Genomic DNA, 12,064 nt, shown 5'->3' with positions numbered 1-12,064 from the left:
CGTCTTGGTAGGTGTGCTATTTACCAATTGATGAGCCCGACTTAGCACACTGGGGCAAAACGCTGGCAACCAGGAATGAGTTAGCTGGAAAATTTATAATGTTCAATAACGACCAACTATACTGGTATTATAAATTTACTCAATCGGAAAATATATTTCAGGTTCCCTATGGGAATCGACATCTGTATCGTAAGTGGTATGTTCCAAGCTGTCAGTAGAGAGATGGCGTGGAATGACATCAGTAGGCAAATAAGTTTGAGCGGTTTCTTTATAAGTAGGGAAGATCACAATATGAAGATAAAGTTGGAATTCAAGAGGACAAATTGGAGCAAATATTTGTTTATAAGAAGGGATTGGAATAACTTACCAATAAATTTTCAATTTCTTTGCAATAATTTAAGAAAAGGCTAGCAACACAACAGATAGGGAATTTGGCACCTGGGCTACTGCCCTAAATGCAGTTCAGGATTGATTGATTGATTGATTGATTGATTGATTGATCTAGGGTTCATGGTGGGTTATTAAAGACAAAGAGTGGAAATCTAACTGATGGAAAGAAGGGTAGAAAAAGATGGCCAAATAGGGGGCTATATCTGGGTTTGTACTGTGTAAAGATGAAGTACACTAGCCTGCAATGATTTTGCAGTTTTGGTGAAAATAGATGGTTCATATGGAAAACAATATGCTGATTTTGAAAACACAAACTGTTTTGCCATAACTCACACAGATTTTATGTATTTAGATATTTTATACATATCAATGATTGAGATTTAATGTATCATCATCATCTTCATTTCCCGTTTCCAGCTTCCCGGGTCGGGTTGTGAATCAAGGACCTCCATCGCTGCATGTCTCTCCACCACTCTGCTCCTTTTTTAAGTACATCTTACGGTTTTCCTCCCCTCTTCTCTATGCACTCCCACACTGAATCTGTCCATCCCTTTCGGGGTCTTCCTCGTGGTCTCTTTCCTGTTAACTTCTCTGAGAAAACTTTTTTCGGCACTCTCTCTTCTCCCATTCTCATCATATGCCCATACCACTTTAGCTTTGTTGTTTCTATCCTGTCTTGAAGTTTCAAGATTCCTGTCCTTTTCTTTATCTCTTCATTTCTAATTCTATCCTTTCTGGTCTTGCCCTCGATACCTCTTAGGAATTTCATCTCCGCTGCCTGTATTCTACTTTCCTCTCGTTTTGTTGTAGTGCATGATCCAGTTGCATAAGTTAGTATGGGTTCATAATAGGTTGAATATAATACTTTTTTACATTTCTTAGGGATAACTTGGTTCCACAAAATACCCCTTACACTCTGGTAGAAGCTGTTTGCTTGTTGTATTCTTTTCTCAATTTCCTCGGTTATCTTTCCATCTTCTGTGATCACACTTCCGAAGTACTTGAAACTTTTGACCACTTCCAGAATTTTACCATTCAGTTTTATCTTTCCTCTTCCTTCCTTCCTTCCTTCCTTCCCCTTTTCATCACTATTGTTTTACTTTTCTCTGCTTACTTTCATCTCAAATTTTTCTACCTCTTGATTCCATACATTTACTTGTTTTGCACTTACATTTCATCCTTACCCCATATCACTGTATCATCTGCAAACAAGATGGCTTTGGTTACCTGTCTTCCCAATCTCTGTTTAATGTTCTTATGAATTTCATCCATGACTATGATGAATAATATGGGGGATAGTACACTTCCCTGTCGGAGACCAGTTTCAACCTTAAACCATTTTGTTTTTCCTATACTAGTCTTCACACTAACACAATTTTTGCACATAGCTTTTATCACTTGCTCTTCTACTCTGTTAACTTGTTTTTACTTTAATGTGCCCCATACCAACTGTCTAGGCACACTGTTATAAGCCTTCTCAATGTCAATAAATGTCATCACTGTCTTTTCCAAACTCCCATCTTTTGTCCATCCAAAAGATCAGGTCAAACATTGATCTGTCTTTCCTAAAACCTTACTGTTCTTCTTCCATTTCTCCTTCTAGCTTCCTCTTCAGTCTTCCTTCCAATACTCTCTCAAATATGTTAGCTACATGGGCAATGTAGTTATTGCATTCCTTTTTATCACCTTTTTTAAATATCGGGATAATTAAACCCTTTCCCCACTCTTCTTGGATCTCTCTCTTCTTCCAGATTATTTTAAATAATCTATACAGCCACTATAGCCCTATTGGTCCTGCTACTTTTATCATTTCCGTAGTTACCTCATCCACTCCTGCCACTTTACTGCTCTTCATCTTTTGTATGGTTTCCTCTATTTCTAATATCAATATCTCCTTTTCTTGTTATTCTTCTTTCCCCATCATTTCTTCTTGCTCCTTCTTATCTACCAGTTCACTGTATTTAATATTTAGCAATTCTGAGGAGTATTCTTCCCATCTTTTTAGTATGTCATCTCTTTGTATCAATATCTGCCCTGTTTCAGTTTTTACAAAATTTGTATCTTCCCTATTTTGTACACTATTCTTCACCAAACCATACAAAACTTTTTTACTTCCCTTTATATCCTCCTGAAAAGTTTCTGTGAAACATTCCTAGCTCTTCCGTTTCTCTTCTTGTACTATTTTCTTACATACCTTTTTGGCTTCTTTATATTTCTGCCAATTCTCTGTACTATTACTGCCTATCCACTTCCTCCAAGCCATTTGTTTCTCTTTAACTGCTTCCTTTACCCTACAGTTCCACCAAGGAGTCTCCTTTTCCTTTTTCCTCCCTGATAGTCTTCCACAGGTGTTTACTGCACACTTTACAAATCCATTTCTGAAACATGTCCATTCCTCTTCCACACTGTTCAAGTCATCTTTGGGAATTTGTTTCTTCAGATCCTCTTGAAACTTTTCCCTTATTTCTTTCTTTTTTAACTTCCTTCCCTTTATTTTTCTTTCCCTTTTTTTTTCTATTAACTTCATTATTTTACCAAGTCTTAATCTGGCTACCACCACTTTATGGTCTCCTTCGAAATCTGGTCATGGCATTGCTGTTACGTCTTCCAGTTATCTATGTTTCTCCTTCTCCACCAGAATAAGATCAATCATTGTCTTTGTCTTTCTATCTCCCCAACCCTATCTAGTTATTTTTTGTGAGTTCTTTTCTCTAAACCACGAATTTCCAACAATTAATCGATTCCTTCTACAAAAATCTATTACCACATCTCCTTCTTCATCTTGGTTTCCATAACTATAGAGGCCAATTATCTCTTCTTTTCCCTGTCTGTCTGTTTGTTCCAACATGTGCATTCATGTCTCCCATTATTGTAACTTCTTTACCCTCAATACAACTTTCCAGTTCTTCTAGAAACTCTTCTAAATATTCATCTGCATTCCCCGATCGGGGTGCATAAACCTGTATAAAATCCTTGATTCCACTCTAAAGTCCAAGTCTAACTTTAATTATCCTGTCACTGATCTGGTCAATTTTGTACACATATTGCGCTAGGTCTTCTCTCAACATAACACCAACACCATTTGTTACCGTCTTTCCTCCACTCCAATATAATCCATATCCTTTCTTCAATTTGTTGTGACAATTCCCCTACCATTTTGTCTCACTTATTCCCATCACTGCTAGTTATTTCTTCTCCATATTGTACCAGGAAACGCCTATGGCCTGAACATAGTTTTGGTTAGAGGAATATTTGCAATGGGATGGCTCGAACACACGTGTAGAGTGCACGAGGTAATGCTATGGCACAGAGCTGCAAGCAGTGAGCGAGCTACGTCACCAGCTGCAAGAATGTGGATGACGCAACTATTATGTGAACTTCACCCGATTCTCTAGAATGTGCCAGAAATATTTTAATAACTTCTAAACCCTTTGAAATATTGAAAAATGACATACATCATCGTATAGCTCATTATCTGAACATTAACATGCCATAATTTCATGGAAATTGATCCAGGAATTTTCAAGTTGTTCAGCTACAAAGAAACTGCATTTTTTCATGAGGAGAAGCAGATGACCTCCACATTCCGTATAAAAGGACAGGGTCCGGCAAGGCATATTCAGTTACAACTTGCAACTCACAGCTGACAGACTGTCATGCTGGTCTTCACATAGGGTCTACAGGAGTCGAACCCGGTAATCTTACTGCGTATTATCGTCGATTCAATCTTCGTCGTACTTATAGAAATTGTATAGTATTTTGGAACTTAGAAAATTTCCAGTGCTTCGAGACAAACTTAAACATTTTACGGTGTTATTTCAGAGCTTATAATATTTCTTCCATTCACAAACTTAGTATTTTTGTGCTAGAAAGTGAACCACTTAACTTAGTCTTGTGCTAACACTCAAACGTGATTTAGTTTGAACTGTTATAGTGAATAACTGAGTGAATATTAAGGCTATTTTACGACAATTTAGATGAATACTACCTTTATTCAATGGAAAGAATCCATAATATCTCTAATTCAAGTGCAACGAATATTTGGGGAAGTTTGAACTAAACCAGACTTGTGTTGTGAGTAAACTACAATTACACTTCGTAGCATGATAGTCATTTGAACTCATATTCAATTAGAATCCAAACACTTGTTATACATTGAACATACTTTGAATTACTGGTACATGTGTAAACAGTATAAACTGTATACGATAAACTGTGTTTTGTACTGTACTTCCAATTAGTCAAGCAATAATTACTTTCCGCTAGTGACTTAACATTTTTGCACTTAGTAAAATCGTGCTAATTTGACACTCGTAACCCATACAGTCAGCTGAACTTTCTCGTGTTCGCGAAACTCATTAGTGACACCAGAAACCCTGACAGAGTGCCTTTTTCACCATATCAAAATGATGTTCAAGTTGATGTGGTACAGTGTGGGATTTAATGTGGTACAATGTGCTGTTTAACATGGTACATCATGGGACTTAACATGGTGGGTGCATCGCTGGAGATGGTACGTGGTACTATGATGGACATCACGACATAGGTTGGAAAGGAGTTCCAAATGCTGTTCGCTGAACCGCATTTTTCAGTTCCAATTTCAAGACTATTCAGATGATATAAGTGCATTTACCAACAATCTTACAACAAAATCAACTTTTTCTCAAAGATTGAACTTTAAAGACAGTGATTTCTTCCTTTTCAATGAACTGTCATTGTTGATTAGAAGTCACATAATTCACACAATATTTCCAAGTGTTGAACAGTACTTGTAAAATAGAACACAACATTAGACTTTGTGAGAAGATTAACTTTACGTTCTTGTCCATTCTCAAGTGATCGTTTGATAAAAAGACTGTAGGAATTTGGAAGTGATAACTTTGTAAAAAGACTATAGGAATTCTTAAGTGATAACATTCTAGAAAGACTATAGGATTATTTATTCTGAAAGTGAAGTGATATTTATTTTACATAATATTTTGCGTTATTTATCAAGACGAACTCTATGAACTTGATGAAAGGAATTATTAATTTTGAATTTCATTTATTACAAACATTCACTAAAAATTCATGATACTGCTGGAATCGGGCAACATTAAATTCAACAGAAGATATTTAAATTTGATTTCCTATTTTCAAATTTGAAATAAAAGAGGAATCATTCATGCTATCTACAAGTTGAATAAACTTAAAATTTTAAAGTATCATCTATTATTTCGCACTGCGAATACCTTTCTCTATACCTGCTTGTAAGCACAGAACACCCCATAGTTCTCATTCCCTTTTTCCTTTGACTTTTCCTGGTACAATATACTCTATCAGTTCTTCTACCTTGCCATTCAAAGTTATGACATTGATGATACTGATTCTTGTGATGTCTAGTAGCCCACTTTTTACAGTTCTCCCAGAGCACCGGGAACTGCGCATCACTTCAGTGTGACGCCCTAGCATTTTCCGAGGCCCTGATTCACTCGCACTCATTTTGCCGCTACTACTGAAGGCATTTTATTACCTTCTGCTGGGTCAAATCAGGCAGCCCCTAACATGGAGTCGGACGCCTTTTGTAACCGCTCCTCCTATGGATTTGCCCCTTCTGCCACCTCCAAAGTCCATCTTCTCTGCTGTAGATGCCATTGAGGTCTTCACCCATAACCCAGGGCAAGAGCTCTCCATATTTATGACCCCTGGAGAGAGGGTGTCCCACTATTTTAAAGCCCCCAAGAATTGGGCTACCTGTTGATCCACAGGTTGTATTGGGTATTTCAACCTGCCCTATATAATGTAAGGGCCCCCTATCTGCCACCTGGGGATGCGCTCTGTAGAGGTCAGGTTCCCCTGGTTATTGGAAGTTAACCCCACCCACAAAGGCTGAGGTTATTTGCAGAGCGAGATTTAATGTATTTAATGTATATCGTAAGAAAACCAGACTCCGGCACTGGATTCAGCGTGTTAAAATGATTTACAATCACCTATATTACCTCAGACCTTTTTGCTGGCAAGTGGTGACAGAAGCTGTCCTAAATGAATAAGAAAGGAGGGCAGACCATGGATACATTTTACAATAAACCAACCAAACCCCATGGCACTACAGGCCTTGAAGGGCCTTGGCCTACCAAGCGATATTTTACAATATGCTATTATTTTACAGTTATTATAATTGCAGGCTGGGAGTCAGAAGATGGCGGCAGAGAGCAATGAATAGAGTGGAAGAAAGGAGGTTATCTGGGAGGCCAGGGCTCTCCAGGAGCTATAGTGCCATAGGCTGCTGCATAAATAATAAATCTCAATTAAGACTTCATTTATCCTACTGTCACTCGACAACAGTCTTTGTCCCTTCAAATGTTAGAGCAATCAAATATTTCTGTATACATATTTAGGTTGTTATGGAGAACTTACCAGTTGTAAACATAACATACGTTATTGTTAAGAGAGATGATTCTAAGACCAGGTCGAGCAAGTGTTGTGTAAAAGCCTCCATGGAGTATGGTACTCATGGTTTCATTTGGCAGCCAATGTGACCAGTGAGATGCTACTGCCTCATATACCCACTGTGTGCTAACCTCATCATCAGTGATCTCAGGAGGGGCGTATCTGAGACAAACAACAGTTTACAATTACTTCTTGTGCTTGTTTGGAAGATAATAAATTGCTTTCTGTTTACAGCAGAAATGGCAGACTCATAAGGGTTGAATATCTACAGATAATAATACAAGTCACAATAATTATGAATTGAAAGAATAACAATTAATGAAATTCATGAGAAACAAAAATGATCTTTCCATTTTTCTTTGAACTTTAAGCTTTTAATGTATCCATTAAAAAAAAAAGAAAAAAATTCAAATGGTACAAATATATAGAAGTGTTTCCAAATTTCAGTCTAATTTAACAATATCATGAAATAAAAGATCACAGATAACACTGTAATAATAATTTTAAAAAAGAGGCAAAACTTAAAACATTGAAATCTCCATATTTTTGTGTCCGCTGAATTTGAAAATGTATTCCTTTATTTGTATCATGTAAGGCTTTTGTTCATTAATGCAATCCCACTTTCTGTTAATACTTCACAGGGTGGGCACTCCAGCGTGGATAAAGTAAACCTAAGAAAAAAGATTGCAGGCAGATGTTAATGGAAGTAATAGTTTCTTTTATTGCTTTTATGACATGCCCTGTTTATACATACAGTATATATTGTTTCTCCACTGCATATTAGCATTGGAAAGAAAACTCAGACAGTGTAGTGATTGGCTTGGTATTGTGCATAACATTCATATGAAAAATTTTGTGATTGCATTTATTGTTAGTTTGGATGTTCATTTTGTAGTTGTGAATAACAATGCTTTTAAAAGTTATAGGTATGCTAAACAGTCTTGTAGTTTGTAAAATTCACAACAAAGTGTCAATTTACAGCAACAATGTTGTCAGTGTGTAAATTCTCCTGATCTATTTTGCTATGTGTGCAGTGAATTCACTGCAAAATCTCAAAGAGAAAATATTAGTCATACAATCAAGCAAGGATCATCATCATCATTTCCTGTTTCCAGCTTCTCAGGTTGGTTGTGAATCAATGACCTCCATCGCTGCCTTCTCTCCACCACTCTTCTCCTTTTCTAAGTACATCTTCTGGTTTTTCTCCCCTCTTTTCTATGCACTCCCACATTGGATCTTTCCACCTCTTTTGGGGTCTTCCTCGTGGTCTCTTTCCTGTTAACTTTTCTAAAAAAGCTTTTTCTGGCACTCTCTCTTCTCCAATTCTCATCATATGCCCATACCACTTTAGCTTTGTTGTTTCTATCCTGTCTTGAAGTTTCATGCGTATTAGTAAAAGTGGCATACTTTCATTTCATGGCATGAAAAATTTTAATATATTTTTGTATAGTATAATAATTCAAAATGAGAGTGACAATGATAAGCGGATTCAACATAAAATTGCACTGGTAAGTTTCACTGACATTTTTGTATTTAACCCGCAAGTGGTCGCTAGGATGAAAGTAATGCGAGTGGTCGCGTGTTGAACAAAATGCTCACTGTGTGATATGACGTGTTTATATAATAAATACCACATGATTTCAAGCGTAAATGTATTAACACATTAAAAGAACATAAGAATAAATCTCAAATGGTTATAATTAACACTAAAAATTACAAATAAAATTACAAATATCTCAAATGATTATAAGTGTGTCTGGAAAAAACAATTCCCAGCTTTCTAAAATAGTTTATGTGTCTTTCGAAATGCCCTTTACACAAGAAGGATGAGTCACTATATTTTCAGCACAAGTAAGTGAGCGTGCATTTCTTCTTGGAGGGTGTCTGCCCCACTTCGTCACCTTAGTTTTTCCTTATACAAACATTGTCACTGAACATGAAATTTTCATTTATCTCCAACATAGGTTGTTCGCCAACTAAGATTGCTCTCCAGGTATGGTTCTATCAGCACGTTCTTCTGTCTCGGACTGTTCAATATCCGTATTGTGTTCTCTGTGTTCACTTTCACAATCCGAGTCACTGTTCTCGCCCCCGAGTTGATCACTAGGAATTTCATCAAACCAAGCTAAAATGTCACGACTTGAGGTCATTGTCATGCATTAATTACACGAAATATTAATACAATAAGTTGCAAAGAACTGTTTCAACTATGATGCAACATACAACAATAGCAAAACTATAACACACACAGAAATTAGCACCAATGTGACTGGTCGTGCGTGAAGCAAAATGCTCACTGTTGACGGTCGCTGATAATTCCTCCCTCACTGTCCCTTCTCAAGATCACAGAAGTGAGTTTCAATGCATCCGTACTTTTCTCAAAACTGCTGTATGAAGGTACATTAGGGCTCAAGTTCGAATCTACATGCTGTATAAAAGAGCAGATGATTTTCAATGAGCGTGAGCATTTTGGTCATATAGCGACCACTGGCGGGTTAATTGTAAATTAAGTACCAGTTTTCTCAGGATATAAATCATCTGCCTCTATAGTGTAATGGTTAGCACTATTAGCTACCATCCTCTGGGGTCCGGGTTCGATTCCCGGTACTACCAGAAATTTAATAATGGCAGGAGGGCTGGTATGTGGTTAAAACGGTACATGCAGATCACCTCCATCGGGGGTGTGCCTGAAAAGAGCTGCACCACCTCAGGATGAGGACACAAGTTTACTCACCAGGATATAAATCCAAAAGAAAAAATAATGAAAATGTCCTATGACGGATCAAAATCACTACATTATGCAATGTGTTAAGAAAAGCCAATTATTTACAATAATTATAACAGTCATTTGGTAAACTACTCACACATTCAATGGACTGGGTTCATGGTTCCCAAGAGCAGGAAATAATGATATGTTAACAAAAGTGTTTCGGAAAGCAGTGAGCACTGTCTTGAAGATATTTTTGTTGGATTCTCGACTTGTCTCCCATACTCCGTGGTCTACTAAATCTCCAGTGAAGTATACATAATCAATTTTCTGAAACAGAATTTATCCTTTATTCATGTTAAAGTGAAGGAAACTGATGAAAAGCAACAACTTATCTGGTAAGAGTATGGTAAAAAAAATCCAGTGATCATACACTTTGGCATACAATAATTTTAGTGTGTTTCGTTTTCTTCCCTACGAATGGCAATGAGTGGAGAACTGAAAGTCATTGGTCTATTAACTAGAATGCAACCATGATTTACAAAATATTTTTGCTTTTTATCCAAGTTTTGTTCCCTTTCCTCAGCGTCTCCAATGACACAGTGGTGGTGACAGTGGTGTACATACCATAAAGGAGTTTACAATAATACTTTGTTGGGTACAGGCAGAGAAGATTGCAAATCTGTCAAGTGAGGTAATAATAATAGTAATTATTATTATTATTATTATTATTATTATTATAGGGAACCTAACATCATGATTAACCAATATGAAGGTGAAGTTCATTTCAATTAATATCTACTGAATTATAAATAAAATCATTCACAAAAGGGAAATTGGAAATAAATTTAGTTATCGATTTTAAACATTTAGAATTCAATATGTGTATCTCAAAATTCTTCATTCTTATACTCTCCAAGGAAACCAAAACAGTTGCAGCTGGTGGATTCATTGCTGTACAGTTCATCACCTTAATCTTAATTACATTGAAATGTTTTGCACCAAAATTCTCAGGAACTTACAAATTATTCAAACCATGGACTTCCAGAATTTAAAGAATACCTTTTAATTTTTATAAGGGCTTTCACAAATGATACATCATTTTCTTTAGGCAGTATACTTGCCTCTCTTCCCTTGATGTGCATTGAGATCTGGCGCTTCTTCTGTGGTATGACGAACTGATGTCTTGATTCTTTCATAACTGAATCTTTGACATCATCTATAAATTCCATAAACTTTTTGGAAGTATAGGAAGTATAACCCTCCCTTGCAAACAACGTGAACTTGCCACAGTGCGAAGGGTTGCACGTCCCAATGAAGCGGATAGCCAACCCGCAGGTACAACCATATCGGATAAACTAACAAATGGTTCATCGAAAGGGGGGATAGCAGCCTTTCGGACGTTGCAAGGGCAGCAGTCTGGATGGTTGACTGATACGGACCTGTAATAATGCTCAACATGGCTTAGCTGTGCTGATACTGCTACATGGCTGAAAGCATGGGAAACTACAGCCGTAAGTAATTCCCGAGGACATGCAGCTCTCTCTGTATGAATGATGTACTAATGGTGGATTCCTCCCGAATTAAATATTCCGGAGGTAAAATAGTCCCCCATTCGGATCTCCGGATGGGGACTACACGAGATGGGGTAATCATAAGGAAGATGGATACTGACATTCTGCGAGTCGGAGTGTGGAATGTTAGAAGTTTGAATCGTTGTGGTGGGTTAGAGAATCTGAAAAGAGAGATGGATAGACTAAAGTTAGATTTAGTTTGTATAAGTGAAGTACGTTGGCAGGAAGAACAGGATTTTTGGTCAGGAGACTACAAAATTATCAACACAAAAACAAACAGGGGAAATGCAGGAGTTGGTTTAATAATGAGTAAGAAAATAGAGCTGTGGGTAAACTACTCTGACCAGCATGCTGAAAGGATTATTGTTGTCAAGATAGACACTAAACCAATGCCCACCCCAATAGTGTAGGCCTATGTGGCTATTAATTCAGCAGATTATGAAGAAATTAAAAGAATATATGAAGAGATAGAAGATTAAATACAATATGTAAAAGGTGACGGGAATCTAATTGTGATGGAAGATTGGAATGCAGTAGTAAGCCAAGAAAGAGAAGGTAATACAGTAGGAGAATTCGGATTGGGACAAAGGAATGAAAGAGGAAGTCGGCTGGTTGAATTCTGCACTGAACATAATTTAGTCCTTGCTAATACTTGTTTCAAACACCACAAACGATGACTGTATATGTGGACGAGACCTGGAGACATTGGAAGGTATCAAATAGACTTCATTATGATTAGGCAGAGATTCAGAAACCAGGTGTTGGATTACAAAACTTTCCCAGAAGCAGACGTGGACTCTGGCCACAACTTGTTGGTCATGAAATGCCATCTGAAGTTGAAGAAATTGAAGAAAGGAAGGAATGCAAGGAGATGGGATCTAGACAGGTTGAAAGAAAACAGTGTGAGGGACTGTTTCAAGGAACATGCTGCACAAGGACTAAATGAAAAGGCTAAAAGAAACAT

At 37.1% G+C, this 12,064-nt stretch overlaps 1 protein-coding gene across 1 annotated transcript in view; it reads right to left on the bottom strand.

The window, feature by feature from the left end:
- LOC136857894 (sphingomyelin phosphodiesterase) overlaps positions 1-12,064 on the bottom strand; it is an 86,447-nt gene that overhangs the window by 17,185 nt on the left and 57,198 nt on the right. Inside the window, exons 5-6 of the mRNA XM_067136937.2 lie at positions 9,684-9,856; positions 6,787-6,981 (exon numbers count right to left, since the gene is read on the bottom strand). Coding sequence (XP_066993038.1) covers positions 6,787-6,981; positions 9,684-9,856 — 368 coding nt within the window. The remainder of the gene's footprint in view (positions 1-6,786; positions 6,982-9,683; positions 9,857-12,064) is intronic.

Source organism: Anabrus simplex, chromosome 1, assembly GCF_040414725.1.
Source record: "Anabrus simplex isolate iqAnaSimp1 chromosome 1, ASM4041472v1, whole genome shotgun sequence".
Lineage (NCBI taxonomy): Eukaryota > Metazoa > Arthropoda > Insecta > Orthoptera > Tettigoniidae > Anabrus > Anabrus simplex.
Note: the sequence above shows the minus strand (reverse complement) of the source record. Positions and strands in the feature narration are given on the sequence as shown.